This window comes from Scyliorhinus torazame, chromosome 1, assembly GCF_047496885.1.
Source record: "Scyliorhinus torazame isolate Kashiwa2021f chromosome 1, sScyTor2.1, whole genome shotgun sequence".
Taxonomy (NCBI): Eukaryota; Metazoa; Chordata; class Chondrichthyes; order Carcharhiniformes; family Scyliorhinidae; genus Scyliorhinus; species Scyliorhinus torazame.
Window position 1 is genome coordinate 123,105,612 of NC_092707.1, and position 19,601 is coordinate 123,125,212.

Sequence of the window (19,601 nt, forward strand, 5' to 3'; positions counted from 1 at the left end):
GGAAGACAAGGAGGGTGTAAGATTTGGACCTCTCTCTGACTATGATTAACACTGTTCTGCAATTGTATCGCAGCAGGAGGGCTGAGTGATATTGGATTTCTTTCATCATGAGGTGAGCACCTAACTGCCATGTGCTGCTCCATTTAACAGCTTGGCTGAAAATTGATGAAGCTCTGCCAACAGAGTTTATTTGAGAGGCAGCCTTGAGAATTGATCTGATGACCTTCTGTTCAAGAGTGCTTTAATACCTGAACTTCTCAGTCACCCAGTGATAACATAGAACTTTATAAGGGTAATCGGAGAGTTTTGCTGCCATTCCGACTTTCAAAAATCCTCCTGTGCTATATGGAATTAATTAAACATTGAAAGTGTATGGAAGTGAGTCAAGTGATTATAAACAAAGCTGGCAGCCTATCGTTTTTATAATTTCTTGCTTTACAAAATAAATTTGTAACTTACATATTAAAGCACATGGATAACTCTCACCTCCTGCTCTTTTATAGACTTGCTAAGTTTTTTTTCTTAATCACTCCCTTTCTTCTGTTGAGTTAGGCACTGACATTCATTGAGAACAATAGCTATTCTGCCACTGGGCAGTGTTCTTCGTGAAAGAGAAGATGTCCACTGCCAGCCGTAATGCCCTTCACATCAACCAATCTGGCATTAGCAGAGCAATGAGCTAGATGGAAGGTAGACTTGGAGTTTTAGATAGCAGTTTAATAACCCAAGACACTTCACATATTTGGCTTATTTCTGGGTCGCCCCATGCGGTCAGTTACCAGACATTTTAATATTGATAATTGATGCTTCCAGTTTGATGTGTCACAGAGTGGGCATGTTGACTGGGTATTTTTAACGCACCAATTAAGTTTTATTTTACATGCTTAAAGATAAAAGGAAGATTATGGTTGAAAGTTCTTGCAAATTTGGGGTGGGACATCAAAATGTAGGTCTTTTAGCAATCCAAGAACTGTTGTAAAATATATTTAATCTTGTTTCTTATACGTTCTATGACTGATGCGGTGACTCTGCACAGAATGCACTGGAGATTGTGTAAGATCAGCCATTCAGCCCCTCTTGCCCAATATGTCAAGTTGTAGGTTCTGGTCAAATGAGCAGAAGCCAAACACTTCCTCAAAAGGAACAAACTGCTGAATAATGGTTCAAGAACTCAGCAACTGTAATGCTGGGGATAAGCTCACCTACATGTTTCCTAAGGAGGGGTGTGGTGCTCACATAGCATTGAGCAATTTACAAAATATGGACATAAGTGTGACTCGATTTTATTTTTGAAAGGAAGCACATTACTTTCTATGTGTTGGCAGCTGTGTCCTGCTTTTGGCGAGCAAACGGCTTAGTTCTTAACATAAACGTTTGGAGCTTGTTTTCAACCTGTCGGTAGGGCTGATGGGAACGGTGTTCAGCGTGTGATTTATTGTGCACAATTTTGGGAAAAGTAAAAGTCCAATTTACTGCATTACTGAAGAGATTTGCAACTATAACATACGCTTAGAGATAAGGCAAAGTGTAAAATACAATTAGAATCTATTAGACAATCACATACTCTAAACTGATGTAAGGCTTTTATATCTTTATTAAATATTAGCGAGAGGCAGCATGGTTTTGTGAAGGGGAGGTCGTGTCTCACTAACTTGATAAGAGTTTTTTGAGGAGGTCACAAAGATGATTGATGCAGGTAGGGCAGTGGATATTGTCTATATGGACTTCAGTAAGGCCTTTGACAAAGTCCCTCATGGCAGACTGGTACAAAAGGTGAAGTCACACGGGATCAGAGATGAGCTGGCAAGATGGATACAGAACTGGCTAGGTCATAGAAGGCAGAGATTAGCAATGGAAGGGTGCTTTTCTGATTGGAGGGCTGTGACCAGTGGTGTTCCGCAGGGATCAGTGCCGGGGCCTTTGCGGTTCGTAGTATATATAAATGATTTGGAAGAAAATGTAACTGGTCTGATTAGTAAGTTTGCGGATGACACAAAGGTTGATGGAATTGTGGATAGCGATGAGGACTGTCAGAGGATACAGCAGGATTTAGATCTTTTGGAGACTTGGACAGCGAGGTGGCAGATGGAGTTTAATCCGGACAAATGTGAGGTAATGCATTTTGGAAGGTCTAATGCAGGTAGGGAATATACAGTGAATGGTAGAACCCTCAAGAGTATTGACAGTCAGAGAGATCTAGGAGTACAGGTCCACAGGTCACTGAAAAGGGCAACACAGGTGGAGAAGGTAGTCAAGAAGGCATACAGCATGTTTGCCTTCATTGGCCGGGGCATTGAGTATAAAAATTGGCAAGTCATGTTGCAGCTGTATAAAACCTTAGTTGGGCCACACTTGGAGTATAGTGTTCAATTCTGGTCGCCACACTAACAGAAGGATGTGGAGGCTTTAGAGAGGGTGCAGAAGAGGTTTACCAGGATGTTGCCTGGTATGCAGGGCATTAGCTATGAGGAGAGGTTGAATAAACTTGGTTTGTTTTCACTGGAACGAAGGAGGTTGAGGGGCGACCTGATAGAGGTCGACAAAATTATGAGGGCATAGACAGAGTAGTCAGAGGCTTTTTCCCAGGGTAGAGGGGTCAATTACTAGGGGGCATAGGTTTAAGGTGCGAAGGGCAAGATTTAGAGTAGATGTACGAGTTAAGTTTTTTACACAGAGGGTAGTGGGTGCCTGGAACTCACTGCCGGAGGAGGTGGTGGAAGCAGGGACGATCGTGATGTTTAAGGGGCATCTTGACAAATACATGAATAGGATGGGAATAGAGGGATACGGACTCGGAAGTGTGGAAAATTTTAGTTTAGACGGGCAGCATGGTCGGCGCAGGCTTGGAGGGCCGAGGGGCCTGTTCCTGTGCTGTACTTTTCTTTGTTCTTCGGGGCACTGGGAAATTGGTGTATTGGGCAAGCATCACATAAAGTAGTACATTCCACCCACTGGTTCAAGTATATTATTTAAAACAATTTATTAATGAAAATACACTGTACAATACACTATACACATTTCCTCACATTGCAATTTTCACAAACCTTTACAGCACAGTTGAAAGTTTTACATTCATTAAGGTATGGAAATCTTAATCAAATGACTGTAGCGCACCATATCTGACCTGATAAAGAGATTACAACATGTCTTATTGGTTTATAGACAGATACAGCTGCAATGGGATCTACTTTCTATTGAACTCAATTTCATGCTGGCTTCACAGCATTTGAATTAAAGAAACAGTACAACACAAAGGTGTATTTTTATATTCATTACATATGTTTTTTAATGAAATGAGATAACCATTAACCCTTCAGCAGACTGGGCTTCTTCCAGCCCCACATCCTACCCTCTTCCTCCCCCAATTTTGACCTCTTCCAGAAAAAGTAGGCTTTGTCATGAAATTTTCATTTAAAAGGACTGGTTGTCTTTTTGTCTTCAAGGATCCAAACTTGCACAGGCCTCAAGCTATGAAGGCATTGGAGGAGGTGTTTCCCATTTTTTAACTCGAAGACCACTGTCTGTCAGTTGCACTGCACACAAATGTAACAGCAATCAAACTGTATGTTGCTTGGGAAGACTTACTCCATTCGCAAAGCAATGGATGTAAATGCTCGTGGGGCATAATGCCATTCTCATCTCGTTTGAGCAATTACATTACATAATAATCTTTGAAAATGTGAAGCCATGGCAAACCATCAAGGTTTTGTTAGATTACGATTCACATTTCTGTTTGGTGCAGTTTTGAAAGGGCATTCAATGATGCTTGGCTATAGCTAAATGGATATGCATGTGGCCTGTTGTGTAAAGGGATGCACATTGGCAATGTTGAAACACTGGCTCATGGCATCCTTTCAATGCCAGAAGCAACTGGAAAGAAGACAATGTGGATAAACCAGCGCTGTTTGCATAGAAAATAATGGGATTCATTTCTATCTCAAGGAAAATTGAAAACTGGGCTTGAAAAGTAGCACAAAACTGTGTTAGGATGATTTTGGAGAGCAGAATGTCAATGCTGGCCCAATACAACACAATGAAATTTCATTTATTTGACGGTACATGGAGGTCAGACAAGAATATTCAGGGACCAAAGTCTACATGGGCCCCCTGGTGGTTCAACTTTATTCTCTTAATTAGCTGAGCAATACAAGCCAGAAAGACACCCTTGTTGATCCCCAATCTGTGCCGCTTTAATTGATCTTAGCAGGGATGGTGGTAGGAGCTTATTTGATGTGGGTAAAATCAGCGGTGATTGTCACATTTGGGAAGCATGTCTAACAATTGGGCTTGGCTATGGTGCCCATCCATTCAATTAGCCAGATGATTCAGAGATAAATAATGCAATTTAGCAGGAGGGAAGTGGAGGACACTTACCATCCATGGAACCTCACCCCAAAATAAAGTCCATGCCAATAGGAGAAATGGGAATGCGAAAACATTAATAACAAAGGAGAAAGAAAAAAAACTTGGCACTCTTCTATATTCTGAGTAACACATGGCTTCCTTTCACAAAGTGTTATCTGATTCTTTGTATAGTCTTCAAATTAAATCATTATCCGCCTTTAAAATGGTTGGTCACTTTTGTATAAATATTTTTGTCAATTCTAATTGAGACGGTCAAACCTGATTATAGCTTTCTAACAAAAATAAATAAATCTGTGGGGCTTTAAATTAAATGTTGAATAATTTGCCATATTTGAACAGCTATTGTTCATTTGATAAACTGTGAATCAGAAAGGGTCTTACTGGATGATATTCATAATAGTTAGAAATGTATTAGTCAAAAACTGGTCAATGACCACATGTGTCCCCATGAAATCAGGAGAAGGCAGGAAAGTAACTGAACGTAAACTCAAAAGTTCTATTGGCAAAATGAAGAAATTTGTCAGAATTTCATGGCAGTAATGAACTCCAGCGCCTGAGTTTAACACGTCCAGCATCCATTTCAACACAGAAGTTTGCTCTGTGTTAATGCTGCATGCTAAAGTTCCCAGCATTCCTTGCTACTGTCTAATTGAAATTGAAAGAATGTATGGATCTTTAAAATTATTGGATATTTCTGGTATTTAAAAAAAATATTTCAGGAGAGCAAGATTGTTAAAAACAAGAAGTAGTGTTGCAGCCTGCTGAGGGAACATCTGCATTTGTAAAATCAATGCTAAACTGTTACAATTATTGTGATGGTTGAGCTGTGATGAACAGAATACAGATCTTTTCCTGCAATTGAGATTATTGATTTTCCTATCCCTGAGCAATATAAGGCAGTCTGCTAAGGGTTAAGGAGTACAAAAACACGTTGGTGATCTCTACACTGGATTGCGCAATGCAGTAAATCATCTCTGATGTATCACTGATTTGGAACCATCAATCTTCAATAGAGAATAGTAACAGTAATGATGTGTCTCCCTATGCTGTTTGTTGAGGGAGCATACGCATCACCACAGAAGCAGACGGTATGGATATGAAGCAAAAAGAAGGCATTTAAATAGCACCTTATAACCTCAAAACACTCCCAAATAATTCACTACCAATGAAGTTAAATCACTGTCGTTATGTAGGCAAACACTTCATCCCATTTGTGAACAGCAAGGTTCCACAAACGACAGATCTGTTTGTGATAGTATAGGATGATGCAGGGACATTGGTCAGAATTCCATGCTATTCTTCAAATAGTACCGTGAGGTCTTTGACAGCCTCTTGAATGACCAGACAAGAGCAAATGGTGCCTCAGTTCGATGCCTAATCTAGATAGCACGCACAGCAATTTAGCACTCAAGGAATCATAGAATCCCTAAAGTGCAGAAGGAGATTATTTGGCCTATCAAGTCTGCACCGACCCTCCAAAAGAGAACGCCATGTAGGCCCACTCCCCACAGCCCCACCGAAACTTTGGACACTAAGGAGCAATTTACCATGGCCACTCCACCTAACCTGCACATCTTTGGACTACGGGGGGGGGGGGGGGGGGGGGTGAAACTGGAGCACCCGGAGGAAACCCACGCAGACACGGGGAGAATGTGCCAACTCCACACAGGCAGTCACCCATCGAACCCAGGTCCCTGGCGCTATGAGGCAGCAATGCTAACCACTGTGCCAATGTGCCACCCCAAGTAATAGCACTGGCATTATTGATTACAGGCAAAGAAATTTCAATTAGGTGATATCCCTACATTTGTTGCCAATCATTATTATATTTCATTAGATGCTAAAGGGGAAGTTTTAATCATCCTATTTGGTGGGAATGGATGGAAGTACCCAGCAGACACTCACTGCCTTTGGGTCCTGGTGCATCTTAACTGGGCCCTTTTAGAAGGCTAACTGAGGCACCCGCTTGATTTCGGCAGAAGCTTCATTCATATATACTGATTGGGGGCTGCAACATTCAGAAACAAATGGCATTTTAATGACTTGCTCAATATGCAAGATGACGAGGCTTGTAAGGTAAGTCAGAGACTACCGTTATTGTAGTCAGGCGGAGCAGGAGCACTCCATGGGTTCCAGAAGAAAAGACTGATCCTGTTCTGCTTCAAATTCATCCACCTCCTCCACCCTTCCAGCCATGATATTCCCCTAATTAGCCTCTTGCGATGCTATAAAAAAGCGACCATGAGATCCTGTGATTCGAACCTGTACAAAGCTGACCAGTTTCCTCATTTAAGGTATTTTGAATGCTCGGTGGGATTTATTTGCGGTCTGGCCTCTCATGGAGATTCCTGGCTGAGACAGTCCCACGCTGCTTTCCCACCCAGGGATTAGGATTCCCTCCATGCCCATGTGAAGGTTCAGCAGATGAACACCTAATGTTTCAAAGTGAAATTAATTGATCTACTATTTTAACTGAGACGTTGGCAATTTAAAGCAAGCTGTGATTCTCTGATAAAATAGATAAACCAATTCCAAATCCATTCGGCATTCACTCACTAATTGTTCCACAGCATAATGACAAGGCCTCTCCTGACTGCGTGTCAGACTGCTTTTGTACATATTTTGATAGCTCACGAGATTTTAGGTATTCATTTACCTTGACATGGGCAGGGCGTGGTGATGTGTGGTGCGAGGGAGTTTGGTTGAAGTTTGGACAGAGAACACCATTGCATAATGCTCGGATTAATTTATTTTCCCTTTATTTTTTACTATGAGACAAAGAAGATCCATGAAGTTCTATATTTAGCAGTTTTATCCATGTGCAATGGACCTGCTTCAGTTGAACTTTCCTTTTGTTGGTTCAGGCTTTCAGCAATCAGGAAGAAGAGAAGAATGAAGGCATTATTTTAGCACATTTATTGAACCTGCGAAAGGTGGGGAAGTAGACGTTTAGCTGGTGATTTTTTCCTGTGGGGAAGCTTGCAAGTGTCTGCCGATACAGGCTAAATGTGACATGTAAAGAAAAAAATTAATACGCACTGAAGAATTGGTAGTTTTCCTGTGTGCATTTGTGTATTTGATGGCTTGAACAGATTTATGTTTACCAGGATAATGTGTTCACCTTCTACATCATCGAATGGAGCTTTCCGAAACGGGGTGATATAACCTCAGTGTTTGAGATACGCACAGGGTCGCAAACCCTCGCAAACTGTCCTGGAGTTTACAGGAGTTTAAGATTAATCTCCAGGACACCATGCAAGCAAAGTAGGGAGAAAAATCACAGGGCCGTTACATTGAAAATGGTGTGTGCTTCTTTCATTTTCCTAGAACCGTCATTCATAAGTTATAAAAATATTGGAAATGTGAAAAAGAAAGCTGTTTGGCTGCCAGTCTGTTTGGCTGGCGGGAAGCCAATCGGGCAATGATAGGGTGAACATGGACCTACAAATGTAGGAACTTAGGATTTCGGAACAGGAATAGCCCATTCGGCCCTTCAAGTCTGCTCCACCATTAAGTAAGATCGTGGCTAATCTAGTTGTGGTCTCAGCTCCACTTTCCTAGTCATCCCTCTCTAACCCTTGACCTGTTGAGTGGCCAATGCTGGGGCCAGGTTCAGGAGATTATCATTCAAAGTTGCTCCCACACACCCTACCCCCACATACGCACAATGGCAAGGGAGTACCCATTTCATAATCACCAAATGAGTGTGAGCGCTTTGGACAGAATCTGTTTTACTGTCTGATCTACAATCTTTCAATTGTTAAAAAGAAAAACAACCAAATTTGTCCTGTCACTGATAGAATTTCAAACAAAAGAAAAACTTGCTGTCTGGGGCTTCCTCTATCGTACAATATTCTTTTATATTTGAAAAATAAAAAGAAATAATATTCTTAATCACATCAACATTCAAAGTATACATAGTGAAATTACAGTACAGTACATATATGTACATTTAAGAATGGATTTTTCTGATTTTAATTATCCAAATGCTTTACATTTAAAAGAAGTTAATATACATATGTAACTTATATAACTATCAATCATGGCACTTTCCAAAGAAAGCTTCAGGTATTCAGAGAGTTGACTCCAGGTAATTGTTTGCACAGTGGGCCGGAATTCTCTGGATCGTTGTGATTCACTTTTCCCGCCGGCAGTGCACCCACTCCGCAGGGTTCGGGGCGACATCGGGTGGTTACAATGGGGAATCCCATTAACAAGCGGCAGAAAGATAGAATCCCGCCGCCAGTGAACGGTGCGCCCCCGAGAAACACGGCTGCTGGGAAACCAAAGAATCCTGTCCAGTGTCTCCTGATTTCACCATTCTCTGTGGCAAATCATTGTAGCTAGAGTCAAAATTCCGAGAGAAATTCTCACAAAGTAATGCCCCAGTCACTACATAAATTAAAGTTTCAGGCTGTGGTATTAGCTCAGAACACCTACATTATCAACTTGTCATTACCCTCAATCTAAAATAAATACAGTTTTGACCAAAGTAGCATACAATAATGATAAATGCCAAAGCAGTAACAATATGACTCTCAGTCTATGAATGAAAAAGAAATTACATTGTTGTGTAATATTTGAGGGCCATCGAACAGCAGATGTAGGCCACTAAAAAAGCTGTTTTGATCAAAGTTTTTTGAGAGTACGTGAGTTTCACATTCTGAAAATCCAACCATTTATCAGAACAAGAGTTTAAGGAGAGACCTTCTTTTCAAAATCCTTTTATTTAATGCATTTCACCTACTCTTGGATCTTGTCCTCAGAAATACAAGTGTGTATTAAAATGCCTTCAGTTGTTAGAAACATGCTGATTTTTAAAAAAGCTTTGGTGACTTTAATGCAAACCCAAGACTGAGCAGGAAGTTATTCTGGCCCAGACCAAATTAACATCCTGTTTCAAGGGAGACTAGTATGGATACAGGGGCGTAACTAAATAAAATGGGGTTTATCTCTATTGAAGGAGCGATCCACCTGTTGCAACCCTGTACTACAGCACTCTGTTGGCCACTGCTTCCTCCAATCTCTGTCCAAAGTCAATGTTCAATTATGGTATTTTCGTATTAGTTATTCAAGAGACTTGAAATAATCAGTGGGATACCAGCCAACCTGCAACAATGAAAGTTTCAGTCATTGCAGGAGATGAGATCCTCTATAAAGAAATCATCAACATTTTTTTAGAGAGTGGATTTTGTTACATGATGCACAGAAAATATTCCTCCCTCATAACACTCAATGTTAATCTTACTTAAAAATGTGAAGGATTATACTCTGAGAGACTATGCCAGATTTATAATTAGGAAAAAGTAACCTATTTAAAATTAGACACTAGATTAAGGCGTTAATTTTGGAACTATTTTGTGGAGTTCCATCTACCTTACATTGCACAGACCCACTAAATTAATCAGTTGTGCTGAGGGCACGATCGTAACACGGGATTTGCAGACTAATTTCCAGAAGTAAAAACGTCACTTTGATTGGCATAACAGTTATTTTAACAAAGAACACATTATTGCCTTTTTTGATTGTATTTCTAAGTGTATCCCAGGTAAGGGAAACAAAACAAACCTTTCTGTTTTCAAGTAAGTGCTTCCTAAGAAGCCAAGAGTTAATTTGGTCTGGTCTTAAGAGCATTTATGGAAACAGTTTTCATCCCATGATACTGAACATTGTAATTCTACTTCACCCTGGCACCCAACTCTGATTCGTGGTCTGTGGGGCAGTGGGAATTGTAGCCATATTAATGCCAACATTTTGAGTTGGCATAGCACAGTCAAAATTGAAATCAAGCTCTTCACTATCCATAAATTCATTGAGAATGATAGATTCCACGTCACACTCCAAACTGCCGTGAAACATGTCTAGGTCAAGGTCAGTGGGGAACTTATCTTGACTCATGGTGGAAATGTTAATTCCTCCTGGACAAGAACTCAACCTTGAGTCCGATGCTTCCATTTGCATCCCATGACTAGCGAGTGAGTGAAGCTGGTTTTGGAGGTGGTGCGCGACAGAGTTGATGTTACCAGCATCAGAGTGCATGTGCATAAGGCCAATGGGATTGGATAAGGCACCATTATTGACAACAGAATTCTGCTGTGCTGTTGATGGGTGATGAAATGGATTGCTATTCATTAATCTAGGTGACTGGGCATTAAATGGTGATATTGCCGGATCAGAACACATCACCATTTGTCTCTGGTTTTGTGATGTCACGATTGTATTGGCCTGTGGCATCAGAGGATCTGTCTGTGTCATCATGACTTCTTTGTGTCGGAGTGACTCTGGGGTCAAAAGGTCTTGCAACATACGATTTCCATAGTGGTTGATTGTTGAAAAAGTGACTTGTTTGTTTTCCTGAATAGTCTGCATGGGTGAATGACGTAACATAGTCATGGGTGGTTGGCTGTACATGGTGGCACTGTATGTACTAGTTTGACTTCCACGAGTTGAACACTTAGATCCAAATGAGAAGCTGGAACTTCTCTGTCTCAGGCATCCTGCTGGAATTTGCTGTGAAGGGCTCATGTTGTAATTGTCCTGCAAGTCCTCAAGAAGATTCTCTGTTAATCCCTCATTCAAGTTAATTGTACCGGCCATATCAGCCAACCTCGGTAGTTCCACGGAACGCCTTGTACTTACAGATGGCGATAAGGTGTTCGAGGGACTGGGGTAGAGTAATGGAGAAGATGGAGTCCTGTCGTCATCTTCAAGTTCATCTAATTCAGAATTCGCCATTATGGGAGATAATCGACCACTCAGAGTGCTTGCTGCTGAGTTTGCACGTGACCTGAAGTCAGTCCAGGCATCAAATTCATCACTGGCATGAGAGCTGGGACTACCCGACCACTTTGTGTGTTGTGATGAAGGGCTGCCTTCATTTCCTTCCTGTGTTGCCTGTAGGGTGGCCTTCTTCTTGTTTGCCCCTCTCTTGCTCTTTAGATACTTACTGTTGCTGTCCATAGAAACCGCTCGTCTCCTAGGAGATTTTCCCGTTTTCCCTCCATCGGGATTTAACATCCACCAAGAGCTCTTGCCTGTGCCTTCATTCTGTACTCGTATAAATCTGCTATGCAGGGAGAGGTTGTGCCGGATTGAATTCTGTGAAGATAAAAAGACAGGGTGAAAATGAGATCAAAAACAAATAATGTGAACGCAGCATAATGACTGCCACTTTTCTCTAAAGATGCAATGCATAGTGAGGATATATGTTAATGCAGCCTGTTTGTGCAATTTAGGACAAATATGTTGATCGTTGACTCAAATGGTTGTTAAAATGAATAATAACATTGGATTCGTTCGGTGTGCCACATTTCTGTTCTGCCATTATTCCTCTGTGTGTGACATAATACACACACATAAACAAGTATATAAACATGTACATAAGTTACATAGTACCTTTGGAACTATACCTCAACAAGAAATGAAAGAAAAGAAAAGGTTGTTTTTATATCGTTGCTTTTATGACTGAAGGACATTCTGAAATGCTTTACAGCCAATTTCTGAAGTGTAAGGCGCGATTTAGCAACCAACCCGCCACGTGATTTCTGGTGGCGGAGGAGGCCCGCCACCGGAATTTTCTGGTCTCGCTGTTGTCAGCAGGATTTCCTGTAGACTGCATTCCTTGTCGCCGGAAACCCGTGTGCCGTCGGTGGGACCGGAATATCCCGCCGCTGTGAACAGCCGGTAAATTCCACCCGTAATCATGGAAGCACAGCAGCCAATTTATGCACAGCAAGCTCCCACACACAGAAATTATCTAATAACAAGTCAATCTATTTCTATGAGGTTGAATTGAGGGATAAAAATGTCCAGGACACGGGGGGAATATCCTCTACTCTTCCTCAAAATAGGGCCAAATATCTTTTAATCCCCCGAGAGGGTAGACAGATTAGTGCCCTTGCCTGCAACAGAAGCTCCAATGATGTGGTACTCCAACATTACTGGAATGTCAGTATAGATATTTGTGCTCCCATCTCTAGGACTTGAACTAACAACCTTTTGACTCAGAGGCAGGGGTGCTGCCAACAGAACCACAGCTGACACACCTCAATGTGAAGTGGCGTGAATAAACAAAACTAAAAAGGGCTATTCTATATTTTAACTACATTTACAAATTATTTTTCACAGAACTTGCTGAACTTTCCATCCATTCATTTCAATGGAAGGAACCTGAGGCAGATTTGGGAAGGAATGTGCAATCCTCGTCACCAGTTACCCCTTCCTGTGCCTGCATGGAAATGACAGCGAACTTTAAACTAAATTTATTTCGAAGACTACAAGAATTAATTTAAGATAATAGCCATCTTGGGGTTCAGGTTACATTCAAGGCCAAGGTTTATGGTGCCATATGAAGCCAGTGATTGATTTGCTGTCTAGTTCATGGAGATTACCGATTGCCGTCTAAGGTTATTGATATTTATGGTGATAGCTTGTTCTCCCTTTTGTTTCATTGACTTATTAATGTTACTGTAAATATTTCCTTCTTCTTGCCTACCCTGCACTACACTCACTGTAGACTGCAGCTTCTCACTTCTCATGGTGTCAGTATTCAGTGTTTAAACTAGAATGCTGTTTCAAAAATACAAAAACAGAGGTTCTTCAAAATTACTTTGAATTATTCGTCTAGCAAAGCTTCCTGATCTGGACCCTGCCTCCCGCCAACCCCAACAATTTTTCTTGAGTGTTTGCTGGATTCAGTAAACGTTACAGTTCCAATTTCAAGGTGGGGGATTTTGAATGCTTGTTCGATTTTCCATTAAAAGTTCCAGGCCTAGGTGCAGAGTTCAGGCTGGTGTTTAGGGTAGAAAGGCTGGAGTAGTAACAAACTACAGGCTGGAATGTCAGAGGTGAAACACAGTTCAGGGAGTTTAGCACCGCTAATGTTGTTAATGCAGGTTTATCCACTTAAAGGCAGATTTTCCACTGGCTTTATCCTGGCTCCTTGGCAGAACTCTAGTGGGTAGAGGAGCTGTACCACAGCCCCCCCCCCCCCCCCCCCCCCCCCATCACCTGCTAATTTTTGCGGTGCGGTGGGCAGCACGGTAGCATAGTGGGTAGCACAGTTGCTTCACAGCTCCATGGTCCCAGGTTCAATTCCTGGCTGGGTCACTGTCTCTGCGGAGTCTGCACGTTCTCCCCGTGTCTGCGTGGGTTTACTCCGGGTGCTCACTGCGGTTTCCTCCCACAGTCCAAAGATGTGCAGGTTAGGTGGATTGGCCATGCTAAATTGCCTTTAGTGTCCGAAAAATGTAAAGTGGGGGTTACTGGGATAAGATAGATACATGGGTTTCAGTAGGGTGCTCTTTGTAAGGGCCAGTGCAGACTCGATGGGCCGAATGGCCTCCTTCTGCACTGTAAATTCTATGATGATGGTAATGTCACTTCTGGGATTTCCGGTCAGAAATCATGGAATTATATAATTCCTACAATGTAGAAGGGGGCCATTCGGCCCATCAAATCTGCACCAACCCAATGACGAGCACCATACTCAGGCCCACTCAACCATCCCATTCCCCGTAACCCCACCCAACCTTTGGACACTAAGGGGTAATTTAGCATGGCCAATCTACCTAGCCTGCACATCTTTGGTTTATGAGAGGAAACCAGAGTACCCAAAGGAAACCCATGCAGACATGGGGAGAAAGTGCAAATTCGATACAGACTGTCACCCAAGGCTGGAGTTGAACCCGGATGCCTGGCACTGTGAGTCAGCAGTGTTAACCACTGTGCTGCCTCGTGACATCTGAAATTCAGGGCGCGATCCAATGATCACACTGCGCTGTAAAAGCAGCTCGCCATGGCGCAGCATAGCCTTGAAAGTCGGGAGACCCCACTCCTGGGATCTACCGGCTCGCCATGCCTCGCGAGATCCACTTGCAAGGCATTGCGAAGTAAATCCCACCCATTGCGGAGCAAGATCACTTTTTGGCAAATCTGTATATTAGAGTGAGGCAACTACCCGTATTCTAATGTTCAGATTCCCTAGGTACCTGAGGCTTTGGGATTCTTCCCCCTCGCCTCAGAGACCATTCAGGCACTGGTCCCCACAAACAGAAACCAGACAAATAACACTTGTGGGGGTCTCTCAAGGGATTGGAGGTCCTCAGATGCTGGCACGCTGGCAGTGTCACCTGGGTTCCAGCTTGGCATTCTAAGATGCCCAGGTGACACTGCCAGTTGGAATGGGCACTGCCATAGTGCAAAGTTGGCACTGCCAGGGTGTCAGGTTCGCACTGCCAAGGTGCTGGGCTGACATTTTTTATACATGTGCGATCGGGTTGTGGGTGCTTTGGAGATCAGGTTCCAGCGAGCTGAATTCCCCACTGTACAAAACGGGGCTATGTGCATCCTGACCGCACGTTCCCCGTTCAGGCTCCTGTACAAAACGAGTCACCATGGGCGGGATTCTCCCCTAACCAGCGGGACGGGCCGCACCGGCGCCGAGGAGTGGCGTGAATCACTCCGGCGTCGGGCCGTCCCGAAGATGCGGAATCCTCTGCACCTTCAGGGGCTAGGCTGGCGCCCGAGGCGTTGGCGCCACGCCAACCGGTGCCGAAGGGCCTCCGCCGGCCGGCGTGAGTTGGCGCATGCGGGGGAGCACCAGCCTGTGCTGGCGTGATCCCAGTGCATGCGCAGGAGGGTTCTTCTCTGCGCCGGCTATGGCGGACCATTACAGCGGCTGGCGCGGAGGGAATGAGTGCCCCCATGACACAGGCCCGCCCGCGGATCGGTGGGCCGCGATCGTGGGCCAGGCCTCCGTGGGGGCATCCCCCGGGGCCAGATCCCCCCGCGCCTCCCCAAGGGCTCCATAGGCCACCCGCAGAGCCAGGTCCCGCCGGTACGGACCTAGGGCGGGATTCTCTGACCCCCCGCCGGGTCGGGATCTGCCCCCTGGCGATTCTCCGACCCGGCGGGGGGTCGGAGAATCCCGCCCCATGTGTTTCTCAGCACTGTGAGTGCCGGGAAACACAAAGCTAAACGCGTTTGCTTGGGGACTTTTGGGAGAATTGCACCCTCAAACATTTTATCCAAAATGGCTAGGCTCGCCTAAATGAGTTTCCAGTAATTAGAACAAGTCTGATGACACTTCTTTCACTCAAGGAATGCAGTGTATTTCCCATTGTACAGCATTGCAATTGAGGATAGAGGGGGATTTGGATTGATTACAATCTCTTTCTCTGGTCTAATTTCTTGTGTTAGGTATTGCAACTTAAATTTGTGGTCGTCAGGTAAATTACATTTTCAGAATGCATGCCACACCAAAAGAAAATATTATTACCATAGAATCATAGTATTTACAGTGCAGAAGGGGGCCATTCGGCCCATCGAGTCTGCACCGACCCTAGGAAAGGCATCCCACCTAAGCCCACTCTTCCACCCTATCCCCATAACCCAGCAACCCAATCTAACCTTTTTCTTTGGACACTAAGGGCAATTTAGCATGGCCAATCCACCTAACCTGCACATCTTTCGACTGTGGGAGGAAACCGGAGCACCCGGAGGAAACCCAAGCAGATTAGGGGAGAACGTGCAGACTCTGCACAGACAGTGACCCAAACCAGGAATCGAACCTGGGACCCTGGAGCTGTGAAGCAATTGTGCTAATCACTATACTACCGTGCTGCCCATAGAACTGAACATTGTCACTATGGTGAATGGTGACACATGAAGACTGTTACTCCTTTACCTCACTGATATGGTGTTAGAGTGAGTTGAAGTAGGGTGGGAGGAGGCTCATGTGGAATTATAAACACCATCATTTAGACATATTGGGTTAAATGGTCTGTTTCTGTGCCATATTTCTAGCACACTGGGCTAAATAGCTGGCTTTTAAAGCAGACCAAGGCAGGCCAGCAGCACGGTTCAATTCCCGTACCAGCCTCCCTGAACAGGCGCCGGAATGTGGCGACTAGAGGCTTTTCACAGTAACATCATTTGAAGCATACTTGTGACAATAAGCGATTTTCATTTCGATGGACTGGATTTTGTGATTGCACTGAGAGTGAAATTGTCAGCATTCACTTTCATTACACTATGAAATTGACACCAGTATTTGGTGTCAGCAAATGTGTCGTTAAACATGGAAATCCAAAAGTTGCTGTCAGTAATTCCATGCTGTTCTACAGGGCCGTCCAGATGGTAATCAACTAGAAATCGCTGAACTAATGAACTTCCACTTTTTATGGTACTATTCTTGCTAACATCTTTGAACTAGTTACATCTCTTTTGAGTGAGGTGTAACTAGGTTTTTAACTGTGTGCTAAACCATAATTATTGCTGAACAACCTTTCAGACACCACCCTCCCCAAAAAATATCCAATTGTAGAATGTCAAATTTCTCCATTACATGATTTAAAAATTCAACTTTTTTAATAATTAGAAATGTTTTTAAAGTTTGATTATGATAAAGCTTCTACTTTAATCCTGGTGTATTTCCTAATCCTTTTATTACTTTCTGCAAAATCCTAAAAAGTGAATGATTCAATCGGCCTGTTACTTTCCGTTTTGCTGTCTGTGAGAATTCTTGAACGTGATTGGTTACTTAGCCTGCTTGATGGCATCACCTTTGCTCTACCCATGTGATCCTGAGATCCAGAGTGCCAGGTTCTGGCACCAGAATGGAATGAAAGTAACATCAGGATAAGTGGAAGTGATGCCACAGAACCTGCTGGATCTTTGTGGGCAACTTTGTTAAAAGAATAGCGAGCAGGGTCACTTCATCAGTGACTGCCAATTCAGGTTTAATTCTATAATATATAATTCAGTGTAATTCTATACTGTTAAATAATCCTTGACAGAAAAACTGTAAGATAATTATTAACTTAAAATTTCTGGCTCTAGCTGTTAAAATGCTGTCTCCAAAACGACCTCCTGCGAACTTTAATTCGTTCAGCTTAGAGTATGTGATGAGCTCCATGTCACTTTCTGTATCTGATATACAGCCAAGCCTTGTAAAGTATCAAAACCCAGAATAACCTGACAGAATAGCTTTGTTAGAATGGTTTCCTTATTTTCTATATTTTGCCATTCTTCATTCTCTTCTGCTATGGTTGACTTATTTCAAAGATGGGACCTTGTTTGAAATTCTCCTCCAAAGAACATTGCTATGATAGTGCAATTAAAACGGTACTGAGCTCTAGGTATCTGGTGACTGTAATGGACAAGCCATTAGTTTGAATTCTAGTTTTGTCTTAAGAGCTGGTCAGACGCCCTCACGATTGGGTTTTCTTTTGTCTTTTTGCCAGGCTTCCAGATGAAGACTTTTGTAGGGGAAACTGATAAGTTTAAGCTTGTTCCACAGAGGGATTTCTTCTGTTGCTCAATCATTACACATACATCTGTATTTCAAACCTGACTGCCCTTCCAGCTTTGTAGGAAACAAAAAGGTGAGAGGAGGAGCACACATGCTTTTAATAACTTTGGGCAATCTAAAATGCATCACTAATCCTTTAAACTATTGTTCGCAACTCGCATCATAAATCATCATCATCCACAATGAAAATTGTACTTTAAAACATGGTGTCCTGAGCTTCATTCTTCCCAGGAATGGAAATGATACCGATAAATGCATTATCACTGGGCCAAGATCCTTACCCAACAGAACTGTGGGACTTCATTTGTTCAAGAAGACAACTCGCTATCACCTTCTCAGGTGCAACATGGATGGGTAATAAAGACCAATCTTGCTAATGAAGTCCACATCCCAAGAAAAAGAATAAAAAATTATATTCAGGAATTATATTCAGCAAATGCCTTGCTAATTGTTGAATGGTAATGTGGCAGCATCCAATCACATTTATACAAAAGACATGAGAGTATTCAAACCAGTGTTTAATGCTGGAGATGCTGTCTAAAACTGGCATGTCTTCCATTACTCGGCATATTGTCGTGTAAGCAATCAGATGGGATACCATCCATGGTTGCAGTGCTATTGCTAAAAGGAATTTCAACAGGCAATATTTAACCAGATGGTTTTATTTTTAGATCCCAGTACAATGATCTTCATGTGTATTTCGGAGGCCTCTTGTTATAAAAAAATGTTGAGATTCCCCAAAAGCAAGATTATTGATTATTTTCAAGAAGTATCAAACAGGAACTGTTCTGCAACCATCAGTGAAAGGCTCACCCGGAGCTTCATTCCTGGTGCTTCAGAGTATGCTTGGTCCTTTTGATGCTGATAAACGTCACGATAATTTAAGAAGTAATGCACCACTCTGTATTATGCAACAATCTCTTTGTCCTACAGTTCATTTGTTTTCATCTTGTTTGTAATCTGGCACTTTACCAAATGAACTGTATTATACCTCGAAATCAATCTACAGCCCTGACTAAGCCTGGTTCATAAGTAATTATCCTTTCATGCGTGGAGACAGACAAGTAGCTTACTCACTGAAATTTCATATCCATAAGCCACATCCATACAGAATTACGTGACGAACGATAATAGCCAACAAATAATTTTGCCTTGGCATAGTTGCTTCACTGCACTTCATTTCAGAATATAACATGCACAGTTGGACTGACAACATTGCAGCCATTTTCTGGACAACCATAAGCTACACCTTAACACAGTTAAGCCAACAGTAGGAAAAAGAAAAGCTGTACTTAACCAGTGTTGCACTAATTAATTTAGCCCAAACAACAGAAGACTCCGTAATCTCCCAAAATGGATATCCTATTCCACATTTCTTGGAATCTTGCAAACACAATGAACTCAGTTTTCATTTTGTGGTGCTTATATGGAATAAAAGAGTGTAATTCTCAGCTCAAAGCAGACCATGGTCTATGTTTTCTTTACTCCTTGCGAGTCCTGTTCTGGCCCAAATGCACTGAACAGAATGGACAGCAGAGAAACAAGCCATTCAACTTAATAGGCCTATGTTGATTTATAAGCTCCTTTCACTTTACTTCATATTACCATAACCCTTTCCCCCTCAAGTGTTTGTCTAGTTTCCCCTTAAGTATAACTCTGTTATTCACCTCAACCATTCCATGTGGTTAGTGAGTTCCACATTCTCTCCGCTCTCTGGGTACAGAAGTTTACTCTGAGTTCCTTAATAGATTGAATAACTATTATCTTGTATTTATGGTTTGTAAATGAATACTAATGTTTCATTTAGATGTTATTTCAGGAATCTATCGTGCCTTTTGCATTTAGGGAAATTAGCCATGAGATAATTTACAAGTTGAGTTTTTAGTTATAGTTCTTGTTTTCAACTTTTATTTTCTTTCAAGAA

The 19,601-nt window shown here is 42.5% G+C and overlaps 1 protein-coding gene across 1 annotated transcript in view; it reads right to left on the minus strand.

Annotated features, from left to right (window-relative positions):
* Positions 1-2,955: 2,955 nt before the first annotated feature.
* LOC140411674 (forkhead box protein O3-like) overlaps positions 2,956-19,601 on the minus strand; it is a 262,838-nt gene continuing 246,192 nt past the window's right edge. The window contains exon 2 of the mRNA XM_072500694.1: positions 2,956-11,463. Within this exon, the coding sequence (XP_072356795.1) occupies positions 10,048-11,463 (1,416 nt within the window). The 3' untranslated portion in view covers positions 2,956-10,047. The remainder of the gene's footprint in view (positions 11,464-19,601) is intronic.